General features: G+C 42.1%; 1 protein-coding gene across 1 annotated transcript in view; it reads left to right on the forward strand.

Annotated features, from left to right (window-relative positions):
• Positions 1 to 19,060: 19,060 nt before the first annotated feature.
• hook1 (hook microtubule-tethering protein 1) overlaps positions 19,061 to 23,533 on the forward strand; it is an 84,455-nt gene continuing 79,982 nt past the window's right edge. Inside the window, exon 1 of the mRNA XM_060830421.1 lies at positions 19,061 to 19,200. Coding sequence (XP_060686404.1) covers positions 19,156 to 19,200 — 45 coding nt within the window. The 5' untranslated portion in view covers positions 19,061 to 19,155. The remainder of the gene's footprint in view (positions 19,201 to 23,533) is intronic.

A 23,533-nucleotide genomic window follows, 5' to 3' on the forward strand; every position in this document is an offset into this window, starting at 1 on the left:
TCCTGTAATAGGGCAAACAGAACTGGACATAGTACTCCAGAAGAGGCCTCATCAGCGTCCTATCCAACCTCAACATAACATCCCAATACATACTCAGAGGTCTGAGCAATGAAGGGAAATGTGCTAAACTATCTATATGTAATGCAAACTTCAAATAATTGTGTACCTGAACGCCTAAGTTTTTCTGTGAAATATTCCTTGTACCAGCCTTACATAGGTCCCCTCTCTCACTTGTTTTCTGGTAAATTGATGACTATTTGACTTGTTCCCTGCCCACGTCTCAAACTGGAAGATTTCATCAGCTTTGTTTTTGCATTTCCCTCACCTTCTCATGGCCCATTTCCTCCAGCTCTTCCCTTCAATCACTTTATCCTCCATCCTGAGACTAGCCTGTAGTCTAATATGCACTGCAAGTCCATAGACTGACTTGTTTGCATAGTATGCATTTGCTTCCTGTGTAAACTTTATTTTTTTCATCTGGTTTCTACCTCTCTGTCATATCTGCTCTGACCATTTCCCAAAGCAATGCTTTCAATGTAACTGAAAACTTTAATGTTCCCTCAACATGGTTGTCGGGATCCTTAGCATGTCTGTACCGATTCTCACTTCTTTCACTTTCACTTCTTTCCTTCTCTTCCAGAATCACGGTAAGGTTTTCTTTGACCTCAGCTTCATCCCATTAACCTCCACATAGTATGTCTTCAATTGCAAAGGATTTGAGTTCAGAAATAAGGATGTCTTACTGCAGTTATTTGTAAGACCGCCCCTAGAGTACTGTGTGCAGTTTTGGTCTCCCTACCAAAGAGGATATGACCTGGGTAACCCGCGTGGGCCCCAGCTATGCATGCTTCTTCGTTGGGTATGTGGAACAGTCCATTTTCCACAGCTACCCCGGTACCATTCCCCATCTTTTCCTCCGCTACATTGATGACTGTATCTGCGCTATCTCGTACGAGGAGGTTGAACAGTTCGTCAAATTCACCAATAGCTTGCACCCCAACCTCAAATTCACCTGGACCATCTCTGACACCTCCCTCCTTTTCCTGGACCTCTCCATCTCCAGTGGCTGACTAACCACAGACAATTACTACAAACCCACCAACTCTTGCAGCTACCTGGACTACACCTCCCACCCTGCTTCCTGTAAAAATGCCACCCCTTATTCCCAAATCCTTCGCCTCATCTGCATCTGCTCCCATGAGGACCAATTCCACCTGAGAACATCCCAGATGCCCTCCTTCTTCAAATACCGCAATTTTCCCTCCCATGTGGTCAGTGATGCCCTTCAGCGCATCTTCTCCACTTCCCACACCTCCAATTGCAACAAGGACGGAACCCTCCCCCCCCCCACCCCACCGTCCTCACCTTCCACTCCACCAACGTACAGATACATCTCATCATTCTCCACCACTTCCACTACCTACAAATAGACCCCACCACAAGGGATATATTTCCCTCCCCACCTCTATCTGCATTTCAGAGAGACCATTCCCTCCGCGACTCCCTTGTCAGATCCACACAGCCCACTCCCAGCACCTTCTTCTGCCAAAGCAAGAAGTGCAAAACCTACGCCCATACTTCCCCACGCTCACCTCTGTCCAAGGCTCCAAAAGATCCTTCCACATCTGACTGAAACTTACCTGTACTTCCACACACGTCATCTACTGTATCTGTTGCACCCGATGTGGTCTCTTCTACATCTGGGTGGCAGGACGCCAACTTGCGGATTGTTTCAGAGAACATCTCTGAAACACCCGCACCAACCAGCCCCACCGCCCCGAACACCAACTCCCCCTCCCACTCCGCCAAGGATATGCAGGTCCTGGGCCTCCGCCATCACCCAACCCTTACAAACCGATGCCTGGAGGAAGAACGTCTCATCTTAAGCCTTGGGACCCTGAAACTACATGGGATGAATGTGGATTTCGCCAATTGCCTCATTTCCCCTCACCCCAGCCCCAAGCCTCCAACTCGGCACCACCCTCTTGACCTGCCCATTTTCCTTCCCACCTATATGGTCCACCCTCCGATCTATCATCTTTCCCCCTCACTTTCATCTACCTATCACATTCCCAGCTACATTCCCCCAGCCCTATTTCCCTCCCATTTATTTCTCAGCCCCTCTGGTCCACCAGCCTCATTCCTAATGAAGGGCTTATGCTGGAAACGTCGATTCTCCTGCTCCTCGGATGCTGCCTGACCTGCTGTGCTTTTCTAACATCACACTCTCGACTCTAATATATCCTTGCCATAAACAGTGTGCAGCAAAGGTTCTCTGGGCTGATACTGGAGATGGGAGGACTGTTGTGTCAGGGGAATTGGTTTGGCTAAATCTGTATTCACTACATTTTAGAAGAATGAGAGGGATTTGATATTTGATTGAAATATATGAAATTCTAACAAGGTTAGACAGACTAGATGCATAGAATTTGGGAGTCTAGAACCATAGGTGACCATGTCAGGATTTGGGGTAGGTCATTTAGGACTGAGGTGAGGAAACATTTCTTCACTCAGAGGATGATATATCGATAAAATGCACTACCAGAGACGGCTGGTTCACTGAATATATTCAAGGAAGAGATTAGCAAATTTTTAGATATTAAAGGCATCAAAGGGTATTGCAAGAAAGCAGAAATATGGTGTTGAGATAGAGGAACAACAGTGATAATACTGAATGGCAGAGCAGGCTCAGAGGACTAAATAGCACATTACTGTTCCTAGTTTCTGTTCAGTTTATAATTATTTGACATTTGTGATGCCACCACCAAACCGTTTTCAGCTTCCCTTTCAGCAATCTGAGAAGACTGTTACACTTGTGCTTCCCGGACTATTCCTCAATCACTGCAAACAACCCTCTCCTTCCTGTAGTGTCTTCCAACAGAACCACTGATTTTGCAATATCTATGCTTTTACTATTACCCTTCTCACTGATCAATGCCTAAACATTCCTTTCCGATGAAGCAACAATTTACTTGTACAGTGTATGATAAGTCTCCCAACTAATGTTATAACTGGACAAGTCAGATCTCAGTCTGAAACATCTTCATAAATCACATTTTGGCTTCAACAAAGTGATCTCTAATTGAAATAGAAGCAGACAATGCTGCAAATTTTGCTTGAGCCACAAAATAAGTTTATTTAAAATAAAAGAAGAACTAAACTATATACTTGCACCACATTTAAAGATTCTTAAACACTGTAAAAGTATAATTGAATTAATCCCCAAGTTCTCCTTTATCAGTTGAAAAGAAAAACAATAGCTCTTGTAAAGTTCCCAAAACCCACTCCTGCTAGAGAACCCAAAAGCACTATTTGTACACTACCCAAATTAAAATCCGTCTCTAACACGAAAACAAACACAGAAATTGCTGGAGAAACATACCAGCCTGTCAGTATCTGTGGAGAGAGAAACAAAGTTAAAGTTTCAAGATTGGTATGTCTTCTTCAGTATTGAAATTGACCTGAGTTCTTCAGTACACCATTTTGTGTTTGTTTTAGATTTCCAGCATCTGTGGTATTTTGCTTTTATTTGAGTCTCTAACACTTACATAAATTTCATTTATAGACTAGAACTGCACGCCACTTCATGCAGCAATTATACACCTAAACTTAAACAAATTCAGTTTTAAAGCCCAATGTTCTGGTCTGGGACTGCCACCAACTCTTTACTCAAAGGTCATCTAGTTTCACTGTATCCTTCCCTTTTCAGGAGTAATAGTCTCTGAATGCATCTTTATCAAAGGACTTCGCGGGCCAACTTAAAATCAAACTAAAAAAAATTAAGCTCTTTCTCTAAGATATGGATGTTTCCTGTGAGATGAAGAGAAACTTCTTTAGTCAAAGAGTTGTTAGGATTTGAAAAGTGCTGCATGGGAGAGTGGTGGAGGCCGATTCCATTGGAGGTTGCAAAGGATCTGGTTATATATTTGAAAAGGATGAAGTTAGAGGACTACTAAGACAGGGCTGGAGACTGGGACTAGCTGGATTGCTCTAACGGGAGCCAGGACAAACATGATGGGGCAAATGGCCTCCTCCTGAACTACACAATTCTACAATTCTATAAGCTTAAAAAGAACTCTTCTAATTCTAAAATTAGTCATTAGTTTTTCTTTAAGGAAATCACCATGGCTACAGGAATACTTACATTTCAAATTAATTGTTAACTTCAGACATACAGCAAACTCCCATGTCATTGACACAAAAATCAAACACCAAATCTTATTGTTCAGCAAAAGTATTAAGTGACAATAGACCAAAGGCAATTATATGGAGTTAGGACAGATCAGTCATGATCTCATTGAATGATGGAACAGGCTTGAGAGGTTGAATGAACTACTCTTATTCCCAGTATCTCTTTTATATACTGTACATCATAATACTAACGTGAATGACCAAACAGAGATTTGCAGAAGTGTTCAGTTCACAAACATGACATCATATTTCCAGTTTTGTGCCATTTTAATGTCCTGCCTACTCTGTCTGAACTCTGTCTCCAACTTCCACTGACCTGCTGGGGCTCAATATTAACTCAAAAGATCACCTGTTCCAATTTCAAAAGTGACTTCAATTTCATAACATAGTCTCTATTTTTCAAAAAAAAAATTGATTGGTAATTATTCTGCTATTTGTATTTATACATCTTTTATTTACACCTACCTTTTATTTCTCCACTTGACCTATTAGCATTTCTTCAGATGCTGGAGATCACAGCTGAAAATGTGTTGCTGGTTAAAGCACAGCAGGTTAGGCAGCATCTCAGGAACAGGGAATTCGACGTTTCAAACATAAGCCCTTCATCAGGGCGGCACGGTGGCACAGTGGTTAGCACTGCTGCCTCACAGCGCCTGAGACCTGGGTTCAATTCCCACCTCAGGCGACTGACTGTGTGGAGTTTGCACGTTCTCCCCTGTGTCTGCGTGGGTTTCCTCCGGGTGCTCCGGTTTCCTCCCACAGTCCAAAGATGTGCGGGTCAGGTGAATTGGCCATGCTAAATTGTCCCGTAGTGTTAGGTAAGGGGTAAATGTAGGGGTATTGGTGGGTTGCGCTTCGGCGGGTCGGTGTGGACTTGTTGGGCCGAAGGGCCTGTTTCCACACTGTAAGTCTAATCTAACACATTTTCAGCTATTAGCATTTCTCTTTGCCTTGTGCAGTATACCTTTTATGAGGAGGAGTTTGCTGAGTGGTTATGATTTGCAAAGCTAATTTAAGGATCAAACATTTTTTCTCTTCACTAAGCTCTGCTTTGAAGTTATGCATTCAGAACAATCAAATGTGATGAAAGTCGGCAATGGATTAATGATGTATGGATCATAACTTCAAAAACTAGTGTAACTAGATTTTTTGGAAGGTAAGTAAACAATGAAAGTATCAGCTCACTGAAAGATAACTATCACACCAGTTCATCCTGAAGTATATGAGTTATTGTGCTTTGCAAAAGCTGAATAAATGGAAAACAGTAAAATAATCAGAATTTTCTCATTCTGACTCTGACTGTGAATATTTTCAAGTCTTTGGAAGAGAAGAGAAAATCTGGGAGCACAGACATCTTCGGAGGCTTACAAACATTAGCAGATATTTCTGACACAGGAAATATATTTGTACAGTTATTTGGGTGTGTTAGAGCAATTGTGGCCTCCAACGACCCAAGGACAGTCTGGCTGCATTGTGCATCCTGCCTACAAAGACCTGTAGGGTGAATAAAAGATAAAGTTGCAATAGTCATACCAGACCATAGAGCTGCTCTCTCATTAGACAGAGACAGATGACTGGTATTGGTTTAACTTGAGGGTCACAACACCTCAGACAAGGGGAGAGTTGAGATGGAGAGTCTTACATGGTTGCCTCAGCCAATGCAGGAAATAAACCCGTCGGCATCACTCTGCATCACAAACTAACTGATCCCCTACAGGGTGAATGATCCATTATTAGCAATGAAAGTTGTCATTGTCCTCAATTTTTTTGCCATGTGAAGCTTCCAACACCCAGTGAATACATCCCAGGAGTTAGTTGTTTTTCAATGATACAGCTCTCTTAAGGAAGTAAGTAAAGCCCTAATGCTTACTGTTTCATTTATTAGAAAAACACCAGCAGCAGATCACCTTTTTGGTAGGAGACGACCCATGAATCTTGTTTCCCAGTCTATTGGAATTTCCTCACCTCATATCCTGTGCTGACCTTGCTAATGGGAACTTATGTTCCCCTTTCCTTATCTCCTTTGTACTAAGAGCAGTGCAAAGCTAGGACAAAACTGAATAACAAATGACCTGCTCTTTGTCATAATCCTTTGCACTAAGAGCCTCAGGCCACTTCCAGTAACAAGACTATTAATCGTCGAGGTGTAGAGCACAGAAAAAGGCTCGTAAGCCCATTGCGTTTGCACCAGTCAATAACACCTAGCTATTTTCAGCACTTGGCCCATAGCTTTATATTCCTTGGCATCACAAGTGCATATCTAAATTCTTCCTAAATGTTATGAAGGTTTATTTCTCTAGTAGTGAGTTCCAGATTCCCATCACCTTCTTCTGAGTGAATCTTTCTTCCTTCATATACCCTCTAGACCACCTGCCCTTTAGCTTAAATGTATGCCCCTTGGTTATTGATCCCTTTGCCAACAGTAACTGTTCCTTCTTGTCTACCCTGTAGATTACCTTCATTGTCATTAAGACCATCTTTCCACTTCTAACGTCTTTTTGAAAGTGATTGGAGAGGAAATATTCAAAAATCCTTTGCGCATACTAACATTGATGTCTTTGGCTCAGTGTAAATCTCAAAACTCAAAAAATCTTTTGAAGAGAGCCACTGTCAAATGGCAGAAATACTAATTATGCAATAACTATTAGACCTGGGGCTATCTTTGTGCCGAAATGTTTGACTGACTAAATGAAGGAAATGTCTTTTACATGCTGAACAGAGTAACTGCATGCTGTACGTTAGTAACAGATGTTTTGGTAATCATGTGAAAGTGGCACAAACAACCTAAATTATTATATAGCCACGTTTGCTGTAAAATGGGTAACTGGGTGATGCACAAACGCACCCAATGCCACTCTTAGACAAGCTATCCTAAAAACTAAATGAAATTCCAAGCACCCAAATTCCTTTATTTTCAATTACTATTCATAATCATGGTGCTGTAATTTGATATCTTGTATTGCAATTTTTACCCTGTGTATTGTTAAGCACTACTGCTTGTGGATGTTCTTTTACAATGAGGTGTGTTCTCTGTTTAAAATAATACCAATGGAGGAAAGTTGGATGATTGGTAATTGTGGATGTGGAGAGCATGAGTGAGCTGTTGAATAAGTTATTTGCAAAAAAGAAAGTAGGTACTAAATAGGTGGGATCATGGATAATTAAAAGTCACTAATCCAGCTGCGTTGCATTTTGGGCTGCTGGTAGAAATTAGGGTGAAATTGAAGAAGGCCTCACTGTAATCTTCTCCATAAGTGATTACAGAGGACTGGAAAATAGCAAATTGACACCTATGTTAAAATAAAATAGAAGGATAGTCTGGTAACTATTGGTGTTCCATAAGTAATGGGAAAACTACTAGAGATCACTGGCATGGATAAAATTCTTTCCTACTTGGTAAATATGAAATTGCTAGAATGGATGGAAGCAAAATGCTGGAAATTGACAGCAAATTTGTCAGCATCTCTGGAGAGTGAATCAGCTTCAGTAGTCTTACTCCACATATGCCACTGATGTGAGATATGTTTATTGAACTGTGTGAGCATTGGAGTCAAACTGACTGTTCTTTTTTTAAGCCACCTGTGGTTATAATTGAATCTTGGTCCCAAATTTTCCATAACACCAGTGCCAGTAACTCATGCCTGTGGTTATTCAATTGATACCTGCAGCTATAAGTGTTATTGACAAACTAATTTCTGAACCTCCATGCAATCAGCCATTGCTTGACAGCATAGTTTTTCAGGAATGGTAGCGACATCTTGATAGAACATAGAACATAGAAAAATACAGCACAGTACAGGCCCTTCAGCCCTCGATGTTGCGCCGACCGAAGCCTACCTAACCTACACTAGCCCAATAACCTCCATATGCTTATCCAATGCCCGCTTAAATGACCATAAAGAGGGAGAGTCCACCACTGCTACTGGCAAGGCATTCCATGAACTCACAACCCGCTGAGTAAAGAATCTACCCCTAACATCTGTCCTATACCTACCACCCCTTAATTTAAAGCTGTGTCCCCTAGTAACAGCTGACTCCATTAGCGGAAAAAGGTTCTCACTGTCAACCCTATCTAAACCCCTAATCATCTTGTACACCTCTATCAAATCTCCCCTAAACCTTCTTTTCTCCAATGAGAACAGCCCCAAGTGCCTCAGCCTTTCCTCATACGATCTTCCTACCATGCCAGGCAACATCCTGGTAAACCTCCTCTGCAGTCGTTCCAATGCCTCCACATCCTTCCTATAGTATGGCGACCAACACTGCACACCTCTAAAGTTGAACTCCTCTAAAGTAACCAGGCACTTTACAGTATGGAAAGAAGACATGCATTTTGATTGCACCTTTGACAATTGCTGAATGTCTGAAAGTTCTATGCAGCCAGTGAAGTATTTTTGAAATGTAGTCAGTTTGTAATATAGAAACTGTAGTAGGCAATTTGGTCGCAGCAACTCCCACAAAAGTACTGTGATGTACGTAATGTCAACTCAAGGATTAATATTAGTTAGGACATCAGGAAAACTCTCCTATTGTGCATCAAAATAGTACCATGGAATATTTCAGATCCACCCTGAGAGGGCACAAAGGTGTTTTTTTAACATCTCACCCAAAAGAAATTGGCACCACCAATAGTGCACCCCTCCCACAATATTGCACTGGAATTTCACCCTTGATTTTTAGGTCTTCGTACTTTGGTCTTAAGTATGGAGAGACTGGTAATATCTAGGTAAGGTCATGGACTGTAAGTCAACATGCTAAGTTATGAATTTTCTTAATTTTCTAGAAAGGCATACAAAATATATCCTCAACCCTGCAGAAAATGTTTTTTGGTGCAGAATTTAATAATTGATGACACCTAGTGGTACAAAACAAGTTTTACACCATTTAAACAAATCAGAATCATCATATGATTTCCATTGCACTTAATTTTAAGGTGTATTTTACAAAATTTGAAACTTTTTTTCGTGAAGATTACATTTTTTAACTCAAGTTCTGTAATGTTCAACATTATAGAATGCTGTTTAGCTTTTATTACAGTTTTCTGGGAAAAAATATTTTAGTTTTGTTTAATATTTGTTATTTGCTATATGTGTTATTTAAATGAAGCAAGTGAATGTTTCATTATAATATGATTTTGTATGGTAACCATTGTAGGTAAATTTTATTGATCTGGGAGGAACATGCACAACAGCTTCAACATTAATAAAAGTTTTTTTATGATACTGAATATCATGGTAACTCTTTCCCTGGCAACTAATTATCAACTAGTTTGTAACAACACTACTTACTGCAAAATGTCCAGATTACAGAGGAGGACGTGCTGGATGTCTTGAAACAGGTAAAGGTGGATAAATCCCCTGTATAGGACATTGTTTAGGCCACTGTTGGAATATTGCGTGCAATTTTGGTCTCCTTCCTATTGGAAAGATGTTGTGAAACTTGAAAGGGTTCAGAAAAGATTTACAAGGATGTTGCCAGGGTTGAAGGATTTTGAGCTATAGGGAGAGGACCTGATCAGGTGTACCTGAGAACTCTGTGGGAAGCTAGAGAAGTGATTGCTGGGCCTCTTGCTAAGACATTTGTTTAATCGATAGTCACAGGTGAGGTGCTGGAAGACTGGAGGTTGGAAAACGTGGTGCCACTGTTTAAGATGGGTAGTGAGGACAAGCCAGGGAACTATAGAACAGTGATCCTGACCTCAGTGGTGGTCAAGTTGTTGGAGGGAATCCTGAGGGACAGGCTGTACATGTATGTGGAAAGGCAAGGACTGATTAGGGATAGTCGACATGGCTTTGTGCATGGGAAATCATGTCTCATAAACTTGATTGAGTCTTTTGAAGAAGTAACAAAGAGGATTGATGAGGGCAGAGCAATAGAAGTGATCTATATGGACTTCAGTAAGGCGTTCGACAAGGTTCCCCATGGGAGACTGATTAGCTAGGTTAGATCTCATGGAATACAGGGAGAACTAGCCATTTGGATACTGAACTGGCTCAAAGGTAGAAGACAGAGAGTGGTAGTGGAGGGTTGCTTTTCAGACTGGAAGCCTGTGACCAGTGGAATGCCACAAGGATCCGTGCTGGGTCCTCTACTTTTTCTCATTTACATAAATGCTTTGGATGCAAGCATAAGAAGTGCAGTTAGTCCGTTTGTAGATGACACCAAAATGGAGGTGTAGTGGACAGCGAAGAGGGTTACCTCAGATTACAACAGGATCTGGACCAGATGGGCCAATGGGCTGAGAAGTGGCAGATGGAGTTTAATTCAGATAAATGCGAGGTGCTGCATTTTGGGAAAGCAAATCTTAGCAGACTTATACACTTAATGGTAAGGTCCTAGGGAGTGTTGCTGAACAAAGAGACCTTGAAGTGCAGGTTCATAGCTCCTTGAAAGTGGAGTCGCACATAGATAGGATAATGAAGAAGGCTTTTGGAATGCTTTCTTTTATTGGTCAACAGTATTGAGTACAGGAGTTGAGAGGTCATGTTGTGGCTGTACAGGACATTGTTTAGGCCACTGTTGGAATATTGCGTGCAATTCTGGTCTCCTTCCTATTGGAAAGATGTTGTGAAACTTGAAAGTGTTCAGAAAAGATTTACAAGGATGTTGCCAGAGTCGGAGGATTTGAGCTATGGGGAGAGGCTGAACAAGCTGGGTCTGTTTTTCCCTGAAGTGTCGGAGGCTGAGGGCTGACCTTATCGAGGTTTACAAAATTATGAGGGGCATTGATAGGGTAAATAGGCAAAGTCTTTTCCCTGTGGTCAGGGAGTCCAGAACTAGAGGCCATAGGTTTAGGGTGAGAGGGGAAAGATATAAAAGGGACCTAAGGGGCAACTTTTTCACACAGAGGGTAGTACTTGTATGGAATGAGCTGCCAGCGGAAGTCATGGAGGCTGGTACAATTGCAACATTTAAGAGGCATTAGGAAGGGTTTGGAGGGATATGGTCTGGGTGCTGGCAGGTGGGACTAGATTGGGTTGAGATATCTGGTCGGCATGGACGGGTTGGACCGAAGACTCTGTTTCCATGCTGTACATCTCTATGACTCTAAATACTGATTGCTTAGAATGTTCCTGAATGAGAATGGAGTAAGTTGCTGCTAACACCTATATGGTGCACACTGTTGGTGGAGGGAATCAATGTTTCAGATGATCGATGGAGTGAAAATCAAGTAGGCTGCTTTGTCGTTGATGATTTCAAACTTCTTAAATGCACTAATTCAAGCAAGTGGAGAGTATTCCATTATGCACCTGATTTACGCCTTGTCAATGGTGGATAGGCTTTGAGGATAAGAGGTTCTGGTGGGTTCCAATGTTCTAGTCAGATTTCTGTCTTACAACCTTGATGAACTTGGAAATCTGCTGCATGTATCCAAACTCTCAAGATGTTCTTTTCACATATCACTCCTGTATTCATTCACCTATCCAGCAAAAATTCAATTGTAAAGTTCTTTGTGTTGAAATCCCTAATTCCCTCACTACCTCCAATTTGAGGTTGGCAGTATAAGTGTTATATTTTCTCTGAAATCAGTAATTTGAGTGCTGTACTTTTTAAATTTGGCACTGTGAGGAACTATTCATTCTCTGAAACTGATACTATGAACACTGTATGTTTTTTAAACTTGGTGTAAGTTTTACATTCTCTGGACTCGGTAACTTGAACACAATGATCTCTGAACTCACTACAGTGAGCAGTGAGTGACCTCTGAACTCACTACAGTGAGCAGTGAGTGATCTCTGAACTCAGTACTATGAGCATTGCGTGATCCCGGAATTTAGTACAGTGAGCACTGTGCAGTAACTGAACTTGGTACCATGTGCATTGTAGCATCTGTGAACTCGGTACAATGAGCTCTGTGTGATCACCAAACTCGGTATGGTGAGTACTGTATAATATTTCAATATGGTACTGTGAGCACTGTTTAGTTTTGCACTTGCCCTGAGTCATGCTACTTTGGCGAGACCAAGCAGACGCAATGACAGTGGATGAATGGATACCGTGCAAAAATTGCTAGACAATGATGGTCCCTCCCACCCGGGGAACACGTCAGCAGTCAGGAACATTTGGCCTCGGATCTTCGGGTGACCATCCTAAAAGGCAGACTTCGGGTTACACAACAACGTAGAGTGGCCAGCAGAGTCTGATAGCCAAGTTTGGTACTCAAGAGGATGGCCTCAACCGCGACCGTGGGTTCATGTCACACTATAGGTGACCCCACTACACTATACACTCTCACACACACGAGCAAACACTCTTACAAATTCACACAAACGCAGACCCTCTCTCATATACACGCTCTCTCTCAGGCACACACACACCCCACAATCACACCCATGCACACACCCTTTCACAGGCATATACTCCATCACATTCAAGTACACACTATTAAGCACGTACGCACACACACACTCACACTCTCTCCCTCTCTCCTACACACACACACTGTCTCTCTCCCTCACATGTTCACACACGTCAGTTGAGAGGGTGAATTTGCATTTGCAGAATTGTATTTGCAGATACATTCTGTAGGCCGTCATTATTTTTTATAATCACGTGACATTTTATAAATTTCTACTTTGGAAATAGAACTAGTCTGACTCAAGATTAGAATACATACAGACTCTAACCACACAACTTTAATGCATTGTCTGAGCTGAGCTGTTGCTTTTTTTTATAAAACCTTAAGTTATCTCGGGAATGTGACTTGAAAGAAGTTCTGGGGTTTACATATTAATGTAGTCTGTGCTCACATGCAGCAAGAGCTGGACAACATAGAAGCTTCAGTTGATAAGTGGCAAGTAACATTTTTGTCATATAGGTGCCAAACCAATGTCAATTTCCAACAAGAGAGAATCTAACCATTTCTTCTTCTCATTTAACATCAGACCACTTCAAATAGGAGTAGGAGTAGGCTGTGTGGCCCCTCAGGCCTGCTCTGCCATTCAATAGGAACATGACTGAGCCAACAATACTCCTCACATTCACGTTCCTGGCCATTTCCTATAATCCTTGCTTCCCCTGGTGATCAAGAATATATCTATCTCAGCCTTAAAAATACACTAGGACTCTGCCCTACAGCTGTCTCTGACAAGTTTCAAAGACACGCAAACCCCGAGAGAAGTTCCTCCTCAGTTCAGTCTGAAATTGGTGCATCTTAATTCTGAGACTATGAATTCTGGTCCCTAGACTCTTCCATGAGGGAAAACATCCACTCAGCATTTACCGTATCAAGCCCCTTGATAATCCTCTTTATTTCAAAGAGTTCACTTCTCATTCTTCTAAACTTCAGTAAGTGCAATCCCAATCTGTTCAACCTTTGTTCTTATGACAATCCCTCCACACCAGTGATCATCCTTGTCAGCCTTTTCTGAACTGCATCCAATGAAATAATACCTTTCCTTAAGTAAGGGGATCAAAACAACCCACAGTACACCAGATGTGGTCTCGTCAACATATTGTACAGTTTGCAGTACATCTGACAGTACGACTTCCCTATCCTTAAATTCTAACCCCTTGAAATAAGGGCCAATGCTTCATTACCGTTCCTGATTACCTGCTGCACCTGTGTGCTAGCTTTTGTTGTTTCATGCAAAAGTACCTCCAAGGCCCTTTGTATTGCAGCTTTCTGCAGTTTTTTTCTCCATTTAAATAATACTTTGTTCTTTTAAAATTCTTTCCAAAATAAACAACTTTATGTTTTCCCACGTTTCAATCCAAATGGCAACATTTTTCCCACTTCCTTAACCTATCAATATCTCTCTGTAAATTGTTAATATCCTTGTAGTAATTTGCCTTTACACTTATTTTTGTGTCATTTGCAAATTTGGCACCAGTACTTTCACTACCTTCCTCCAAGTCACTAACATTTATTGTAAACAGTTGCAGTCCCAGCACTGATCGCTGTGGAAGCCCACCTGTTACAGGTCATCAACCTGGAAAATAAACCCTTATCCCCCACTTGCTGTTTCCTGTCCATTAGCTAATTCTCAATCCGTGCCAATGTCCTACCTCCAACAGCATGGGCTTTATCTTATGAATTAATTTTTATGCAATTCCTTTTCGAATGACTTCTGGAAGTCCAAATATGACACCCCATCTACAGCATTACTTGAATTCCCACTATTGATTTAAAATGTTAATTTATTTTCTCTTCATAGATGTTGCCTGACTTGTTGACCACTTCCAACTTTTTTAATTATTTTAATTTAGGAACGTAAGAATATAGGAACAGGGGTAGGCTTCTCAACCTGTCAAGTCAGCTCTGCCATTCAGTAAGGTCATGGCTGATCTGTGGCTTAACTATATGCTTGCCTTGGGCCCATATCCTTTGATACTCAAATTGAATAAGTTTGTCTACATCAGATTTATATTTACCAATTGAATTTACATTGATCTCCATTTGAGGGTAGGATTTCGAAACCTGCATGACTCTGCATGTGAAGTGCTGTCTAATATCTCTCCTGAATGGCCTAGTCCTAATTCTTAAAGGATATCCCCTGATTCTTGAACCTTCAACCAGTGAAAATGGTTTATCTTTATCTACCCTGTCTTTCCCTGTTAATATCTTGAAGACTTTGATTATATCACTCCTTAATATTCTAAATTCGACAGAATAAAGACCTGATTTGTCTAATCTCTCCTCATTAATTAAACCCTGAAGTCCAGCAATCATCCTTACAAACCTCCCTCCAGGGTCAAACGTGCTTCCAAAGATGGGTGCCCAGATCTGCTCACAGTCGTCTGAATGGATTTAGATTAGATTAGATTAGATTCTCTACAGTGTGGAAACAGGCTGTTCAGCGCAACAAATCCACACCGACCATCCGAAGAGTAACCCACCCAGATTCATTTCCCTCTGACTAATGCACCTAACACAATGAGCAATTTAGCATGGCCAATTCACCTGACCTGCACTTCTTTGGACATTGGGTGGAAACCCACACAGACACAGGGAGAATGCGCAAACTCGGCACTGACAGTTGCCAGAGACTGGAATCGAACCTGGTTCCCTGGCACTGTGAGGCAGCATTGCTCACCACTGAACCACCGTGCTGCCTCATGGTGGTCCTTTTTATTGGTTTTTATATTTGTTCCATTCCATGGGATCTTGATTGATTGATTAAATGATTTATTGTCACTTATATTTATGAGAAAATACAGTGAAAAGCTTCAACTGTCACAACGCTATGGTGCCACTTTGAATAACTTAAAATAATTTTAAAATAGAAAAAAATTTAAAAAGATATAACTAAAAGACAGTCCATCATTATTCTTTAACCGCTGTTGCCCAACCATTTTTCTGACCCACCATGGTCAGAGTTGCCACACTTCAGGCACCATCTCTTGCTGCTGGACCCACCTTGCTGACTCTGCTATCAGTGCAGATGCCCCTCCACCACCACCTCGCCACTGCCAGCACTGTCAGTGCAGATGCCCCTCCACCACCACCTCGCCACTGCCAGCACTGTCAGTGCAGATGCCCCTCTAACACTACCTTGCCGCGTCAGCACAATCAGTACAGATGCCCCTCCACCATCACCTCACTGCTGTCAGCGCGGTCTGTGCAGATGTCCCTCTACCATCGCCTCGCCACTGCCAGCACTGTCAGTGCAGATGCCCCTCCACCATCGCCTCGCCGCTGCCAGCACTGTCAGTGCAGATGCCCCTCCACCATCGCCTCGCCGCTGCCAGCACTGTCAGTGCAGATGCCCCACCACCATCGCTTTACTGCTGCCAGCGCTGTCAGTGCCGATGCCCCTCCACCACTACCTTGCCGCGCCAGCACTGTCAGTGCAGATGCCCCTCCACTATTGCCGCACCACGCCAGCACTGTCAGTGCAGATGCCCCTCCACCATTGCTGCACCGCGCCAGCACTGTCAGTGCAGATGCCCCTCCACCATTGCTGCACCGCGCCAGCACTGTCAGTGCAGATGCCCCACCACTATCACCTTACTGCTGCCAGCGCTGTCAGTGCAGATGCCCCTCCACCATCGCCTCGCCGCTGCCAGCACTGTCAGTGCAGATGCCCCACCACTATTGCCTTACTGCTGCCAGCGCTGTCAGTGCAGATGCCCCTCCACCACTACCTTGCCGCGCCAGCACTGTCAGTGCAGATGCCCCTCCACTATTGCCGCACCACGCCAGCACTGTCAGTGCAGATGCCCCTCCACCATTGCTGCACCGCGCCAGCACTGTCAGTGCAGATGCCCCTCCACCATTGCTGCACCGCGCCAGCACTGTCAGTGCAGATGCCCCACCACTATCACCTTACTGCTGCCAGCGCTGTCAGTGCAGATGCCCCTCCACCATCGCCTCGCCGCTGCCAGCACTGTCAGTGCAGATGCCCCACCACTATTGCCTTACTGCTGCCAGCGCTGTCAGTGCAGATGCCCCTCCACCATCGCCTTACTGCTGCCAGCGCTGTCAGTGCAGATGCCCCTCCACCACTACCTTGCCGCGCCAGCACTGTCAGTGCAGATGCCCCTCCACCATTGCCACACCACGCCAGCACTGTCAGTGCAGATGCCCCTCCACCATTGCTGCACCGCGCCAGCTGCTGCCAGCACTGGACCCACCGATATTAGTGATGCCAGTCTTCAGAATCTGTACTGCTCTTTGTGATTTTATAAAACCTTTCTTTTAATTTTATGCTGTCCCTTAACGTCTTTTGTGGGTTGGAACTTTTCCTTCTCATGGGTACAAACCTCTTCTGAATAGTTTAAATGTTTAGTAAAAAATTAGAGATGTCCTTGATTAAAACATTTTACATCTGTATGTCTTTTTAGTTCTGGTGAAACTTGAAACTTTGGGTCTTATTGGGACCTGAAACTTTGGGTCTTATTTTAACTGTGGACAAATGGCTAGCCTTTGAGTCAACACAGACATCTATTATAAACCGACTGACTCCCACAGCTACCTGGACTACACCTCCTCCCACCCTGCCCCTGTAAAAACGCCATCCCATATTCCCAATTCCTTCGTCTCCGCCGCATCTGCTCCCAGGAGGACCAATTCCAACACCGCACAACCCAGATGGCCTCCTTCTTCAAGGACCGCAGATTCCCCCCAGACGTGATCGACGATGCCCTCCACCGCATCTCCTCCACTTCCCGCTCCTCCGCCCTTGAGCCCCGCTCCTCCAACCGCCACCAAGACAGAACCCCACTGGTTCTCACCTACCACCCCACCAACCTGCGCATACAACGTATTATCCGCCGCCATTTCCGCCACCTCCAAACGGACCCCACCACCAAGGATATATTTCCCTCCCCTCCCCTATCAGCGTTCCGCAAGGACCACTCCCTTCGTGACTCCCTTGTCAGATCCACACCCCCCACCAACCCAACCTCCACCCCCGGCACCTTCCCCTGCAACCGCAGGAAATGTAAAACTTGCGCCCACACCTCCACACTCACTTCCCTCCAAGGCCCCAAGGGATCCTTCCATATCCGCCACAAGTTCACCTGTACCTCCACACACATCATCTATTGCATCCGCTGCACCCGATGTGGCCTCCTCTATATTGGTGAGACAGGCCGCTTACTTGCGGAACGCTTCAGAGAACACCTCTGGGCCGCCCGAACCAACCAACCCAATCACCCCGTGGCTCAACACTTTAACTCCCCCTCCCACTCCACCGAGGACATGCAGGTCCTTGGACTCCTCCACCGGCAGAACACAACTACACGACGGCTGGAGGAGGAGCGCCTCATCTTCCGCCTGGGAACCCTCCAACCACAAGGTATGAATTCAGATTTCTCCAGCTTCCTCATTTCCCCTCCCCCCACCTTGTCTCAGTCGGTTCCCTCAACTCAGCACCGCCCTCCTAACCTGCAATCCTCTTCCTGACCTCTCCGCCCCCACCCCACTCCGGCCTATCACCCTCACCTTGACCTCCTTCCACCTATCCCACCTCCATCGCCCCTCCCCCTAGTCCCTCCTCCCTACCTTTTATCTTAGCCGGCTTGGCTCTCTCTCTCTTATTCCTGATGAAGGGCTTATGCTCGAAACGTCGAATTCTCTATTCCTGAGATGCTGCCTGACCTGCTGTGCTTTGACCAGCAACACATTTGTAGCCTTTGAGTATGTCGAGATCTCGCCCATTAACTCTTGTTTCTGCCTCCACTGCTGCTGTCTGACCTGCTGTGTCTTTAAAACATTTAATGTTAGAAACAAGGATGGTAGCAATCTGCACTCTTTAGACATTTGAAATGTAATTGTTGGAGAAGCAGTCTACTTCTGCTTGAGTACACAATGGGCAAAGTGAAAAGTGCCAGTCAGACAGGATAGCAATAAAACAAGGATACTCTTGTCTGCAATTATTTATAGGCTCATTCTCTACTTCCAAACGCTTTCTAGGGATTGGTTGGTTGGTTAGTCAATCAAATACAAAAGCAGATAATATTTTATCAGCCAACCTCCTTACCGCAGAGTATAATCCTAACTACACCTGTTATGGTGGTGTAATATATACTATTAAAATATTATGTGATGTTACATTTACAACAAAAATATGTGGAAGACCTTAATTTTGTTAAATTTAAAGACATCTTAAATGCCAAAAGTGCTTTTCGAAATAAATACAAAACAAACGGAATTTGTAAAAATATACTGACGCTGCACATCCTACACACTGATTTGTTTTGTTTTAACCCCAGTTTGCAGACTGGACGCCTCTGAAAGCAGCACTATCTGAAACTCTGGCAGTGTTTACCTGGCAGGACGTGAGAGACGCTTCTTTGCAGGTTAAGGGGCGGGGTCTGAAACACCGCACGGGCTCTGAATGGACAGTACAAATGTCAGTCACTCTATGCCAACCAATGGTCATCCCGCTATCCAGCTGTCGTTGCTTTCTGTAGCCATTGGGCTGTAGATCTGTGGCATGATTTCTCCTTGACTGAGACGGAAGAGTGAGGACTAAGGTTAAAATTAGTTGTCTTGTGTGTTTCTTTCCGAATGAACTGATGGAAGTGAATAAAGTGGACCTGTGTGACAGCTTGATAATCTGGGTAAGTGAGTGCTCCTTGAAGTGCAGTGAGTGTCCCAGCCCAGTGCTGAGAGACTCACCTGGACTGTTCTCCTGTACAGGTGTAATGTCAGGCTTTCAAACAGCCATGATGGCCCTCAGCGAGCACAGCTGCGACTGTATTGTCGACAGCGATTGTATTGCTCGAAAACACTTCAAAGATGCCCCAATCGTCAAGATTGTGTTGCGTTTTGTCAGTCTCAAGTTAAATAGTGCAGCAGGAGCGGGTTTTACACATCTCTTATTGCACGGGGAACACTGGACGGATTTAAAGTCATGTTTAAATGAGCTGGAGCCAATTTCTCCACTCTCAATATTAATGAAACAGTATACTGCACTTATTCTTTATTTAGAAACAATTTTACTTGAAATATATTTAAAATATATTAAAACAGAACAATTATGGGACGACTTTCCAAATGGGTAGTTGCATTGAACTGCTCCCCTCGACAATGTAGTGCATGGGCCACCAATTGTACAGGAAGACGTAGTTTAACTGCGGATGGCTGAGAATTAACACTGATATCACCTTTTTGAGAATTCCCAAACTAGTTCAATAGCAGGATTTATCAATGCTTTAAAATATTTTATATTAATGAAACAGATTATTAACAGTCAAATCACAGAATTACTGATTTTGCCACGCATTGTGAACTATGAACATGTTTTTAAATCTTTAATGTGTGGATATTCTTCTGAGGAAGACTAAGTTGTGTAAAGTAGTTTTCATGTTATACTAGCTCATTCCAAGAATCAAATTACAGATTAGTTATGTTTTTAATTGTTGTTTAAATCCATTGGATGAAAGTATATTTTCTTGCTTTTAAGAATTGGCTGTCCATGGCAGAATTTAGCTTTTAAAAAGATAATTTCTTAATATCTATTTATTTAGTGCTATAATAGGTAATATTTTTCTGAAAATGAAAAATATGATTCAGGTAGCACTTGTGGAGAGAGACACAGAGTAAGCATTTCAGTTTTTTGACCTCTCATCAATTCTAATAAAGTAAAAGGTAATCGATCTGAAATGGAAACTATTTCTGTCTCATTAGATTAGATGAGAAATTTACTTCATTCTTGTGAGCTCCACAATAAAGTTAAGATATAATTGTACACTCAGTTAAGATTATTAAGTTCAGTAAATGGTGTAAGGTGTAAATTTAGTAATTATGATGATCAAGTTAGATTCAGTTTGAAGATAGCATCAGTGCTGTCCAATCACAGGATCACATGCAACAGTAGGTGTTTGTTTTGTGAATGCGTGTGTTGATTGAGTTCATTCTGTACTTGCCTATTATAAATGACTGAATTAAACTGCATGTTCCTTCAATCAGCAAATCATTAGGATGTAAGCCTTGCATATCTGACATCACATTGGCACTGTAAAATCTACTATTAAATGTGATTCTGTATTAGATAACATTTGCTGAACAATCTTGCAATGAGCCCTAAACTAACATTCAATTCAAGATAATTATTTGAGATTGCTAGAAGTAAAATGCATTTATTGCAGGCACTTGTTCTCTGCAAACAAAATGAATATGTTCACAAATTCCAAGATACCTTTTTTGAATTGCCTAAGGGTTTGGGAAACCTGTAGTTTTCCACTGTTTTCCATATTACAAAACTTAGGTCAGTCATAGAATCCCTCCATTGTGGAAGCAGGCAATTTGGCTCCTTGATTCCACATCGACCATCCATGGAACCTCCCAACTAAACCCACCTCATCCCTATAACGCTGCATTTCCCACGGCTTATCCACTTAACCTGAACATCCATGGATGCTATGGGCAATTTATTATTGCCAATCCACCTAATGTGCACATCTTTGGACAATGGGAGGAAACATGAGCCCAGATGAAACCCACACAGACACAAGAAGAATGTGCAAACTCCACACAGACAATTGCCAGAGGCAGGAATTGAATCCAGATCCCTGATGCTGTGAGGCAGTAATGCTAACCACTGAACCATCATGCCACTATCAACTTTACAATTAATCAACATTCCTCTTTTTTTTCCTCTGTAGTATAAATGGTTGTGATCATGTTAAAATTCTTGCATTTGTCCTGAGTGAAGCTGAAATACTTCAGCTTATGTCATCTTCGTCACAAATTGATCGACCATGATCTTATTGAATGCAGTCTTAAGGGGCCAAATGGTCTCCTTCTGTCCCTAATTAATATATTTGTATGTTTTCAGCAATATTAAAGTTATATATGTTAAGTAACTTATTAATGCTATGTTGAACTCCTTTTGTGAATGGACATCTGGCTGTAGATGTACTTTGAAAGTTCTGAGGATTAATGTAGACGTGATTGTATGGCATTGTATGTTTGTCCTGTGTTTATATTTATACTGTAATTGATACTAACTTTGTGACATGGAAGTCATGGTTTAATAATGCATTTTGTAATGTTATATTGATGCTGGTGAAGATTTATTCTTTGCCCTAGAGGAGCAGAGAGATTTCATAGTTTGCTTTGATCATTTAGTTGATATGGTCTATTTAGAGAAATGAAAAAAAGATAAATGCAGTATGACAGCTTAAATGACCTGTTCACTGTCATGGTTTTTTTTTGGAGAACAGTTTTAAGTTTGAATTCTTAAGTTTGAAGGAAAAAGGGAAATAGAGGGTTGAAGGGTGTTGGGGAATATTGTGGATGTGCTTCACATAGTAAAGATTTGTAATTGAACCATCCTTGATAAAATCTTTGAATCAATAGCACTGTAATATTCAAATACGAGAGTCAGTATACCAACAATTCAATCAATGACATCAGGTGATTCTCATTGTATTGATGCAGTTCAAAACTGTGATATTTTATTTACTGATGTTTTACAGTGAATATGTCAGTTTCTTCATAGTGAAGCAAAGGAGATATATGAATTTCACATTAGGACATAAGGGATAACTTTCTTTCTATTTTTTAAGAGATGATGTGATACTTGCATAAATAAATTCCTAAAATACTGTTTTTTGTGAAGTTAATTTTAAGCAGTAGTTTGGCACTGAAGTGGTTCAATGCATTGGAGCAGTGACATGTTGTGTAGTAGCATTGAGGGATGCAATATTTGGTCATCTTCCTCATTATGCTGAGTTTCTGATGTGGACTGTCAATGTTGGAAAAAGCCATGCAGCTATTGGGCAGTTGGCACTTTCCCTTAGAAAGATAGGACTATCCAAAAATGATTGGTCCTAGCATCCTAACCTCTACTCTTTGTTTTTTAGTACATTCCTAAAAATATAATTCCCTGATTAAACTTTTGGTCAGCTGTTCTAATTTGTGCCTTAGTACCAATTGTTTTTTTAATGACACTCAATGTAAGCACTTTGGAATGTTTCCACATGTTAACTAACCTAAATTCATGCAAATTATCAATGTACATTTCAGATTTTCAATGAGACTTAACTTCTGTGGAATAAAACCTAAATACAAAATTAAAGAATGAATCATTGTGCTCTAACTATAATTCTGCAGAGGAACCATTTGAGCCAGTGTGTCCATGCCAGTTCTCTGCAAAGAAATTCAGCTAGTCTATTCCCTCATCTTTTCCCCACAACTCTGCAAATATTTTCTGTCCATATAATGACCCAATTCCCTTTTGAAAGCCACAATTGAATCTGCCTTCCCCACACTGTCTCATACAATGGATTTCAGATGATAACTATGTGCTGGCTAAACTGTAGTATGCGTCACCTACATGTCCCAGTTCACCTTTGGATCTTTTTTGTTATTCTAACAATTGAATAATTTTCTCGACTCTGTTTGGACCGTTCATGATTTTGAACAACTTTATCAAATCTTCTCTTATTCTTCCACACCTCTCAGACAAACAGCCCTGACGTTTCCAGTTTATCTGTGTGACTGAAGTGCTTCATTCCCCAGACCAAGCCTCCTCAAGATAAGAAGAAGGTCTAGATTTGATTTTATTTCTTATTTTAAACATAGGTGTAAGGCATTGCATTCCAGATGTAATTCAGTTGGTCAAACTAAGCAAATCACTCTTTACTTTTATGATGTGGAGATGCTGGCATTGGACTGGGGCGGACAAGATTAGAAGTCACACAACACCAAGTTATCATCCAACAGGTTTATTTAAAATCACAAGGTTTTGGAGCACTGCTCCATATCAAATAAATCTGTTGGATTATAACCTGGTGCCGTGTGACATCTGACTTTGTTCTTATACTACAGCTAAAATATAGATTTTTAAAAATTGGCTTTACTGTAACTATCAAAATGTTTAATCAAATCATAGTAATTAACCTAACAGCCCTATTCACATCCATCAACATCAACCTGGCCAAGGAA

The sequence above is a fragment of the Hemiscyllium ocellatum genome, chromosome 9, assembly GCF_020745735.1.
Source record: "Hemiscyllium ocellatum isolate sHemOce1 chromosome 9, sHemOce1.pat.X.cur, whole genome shotgun sequence".
Taxonomy (NCBI): Eukaryota; Metazoa; Chordata; class Chondrichthyes; order Orectolobiformes; family Hemiscylliidae; genus Hemiscyllium; species Hemiscyllium ocellatum.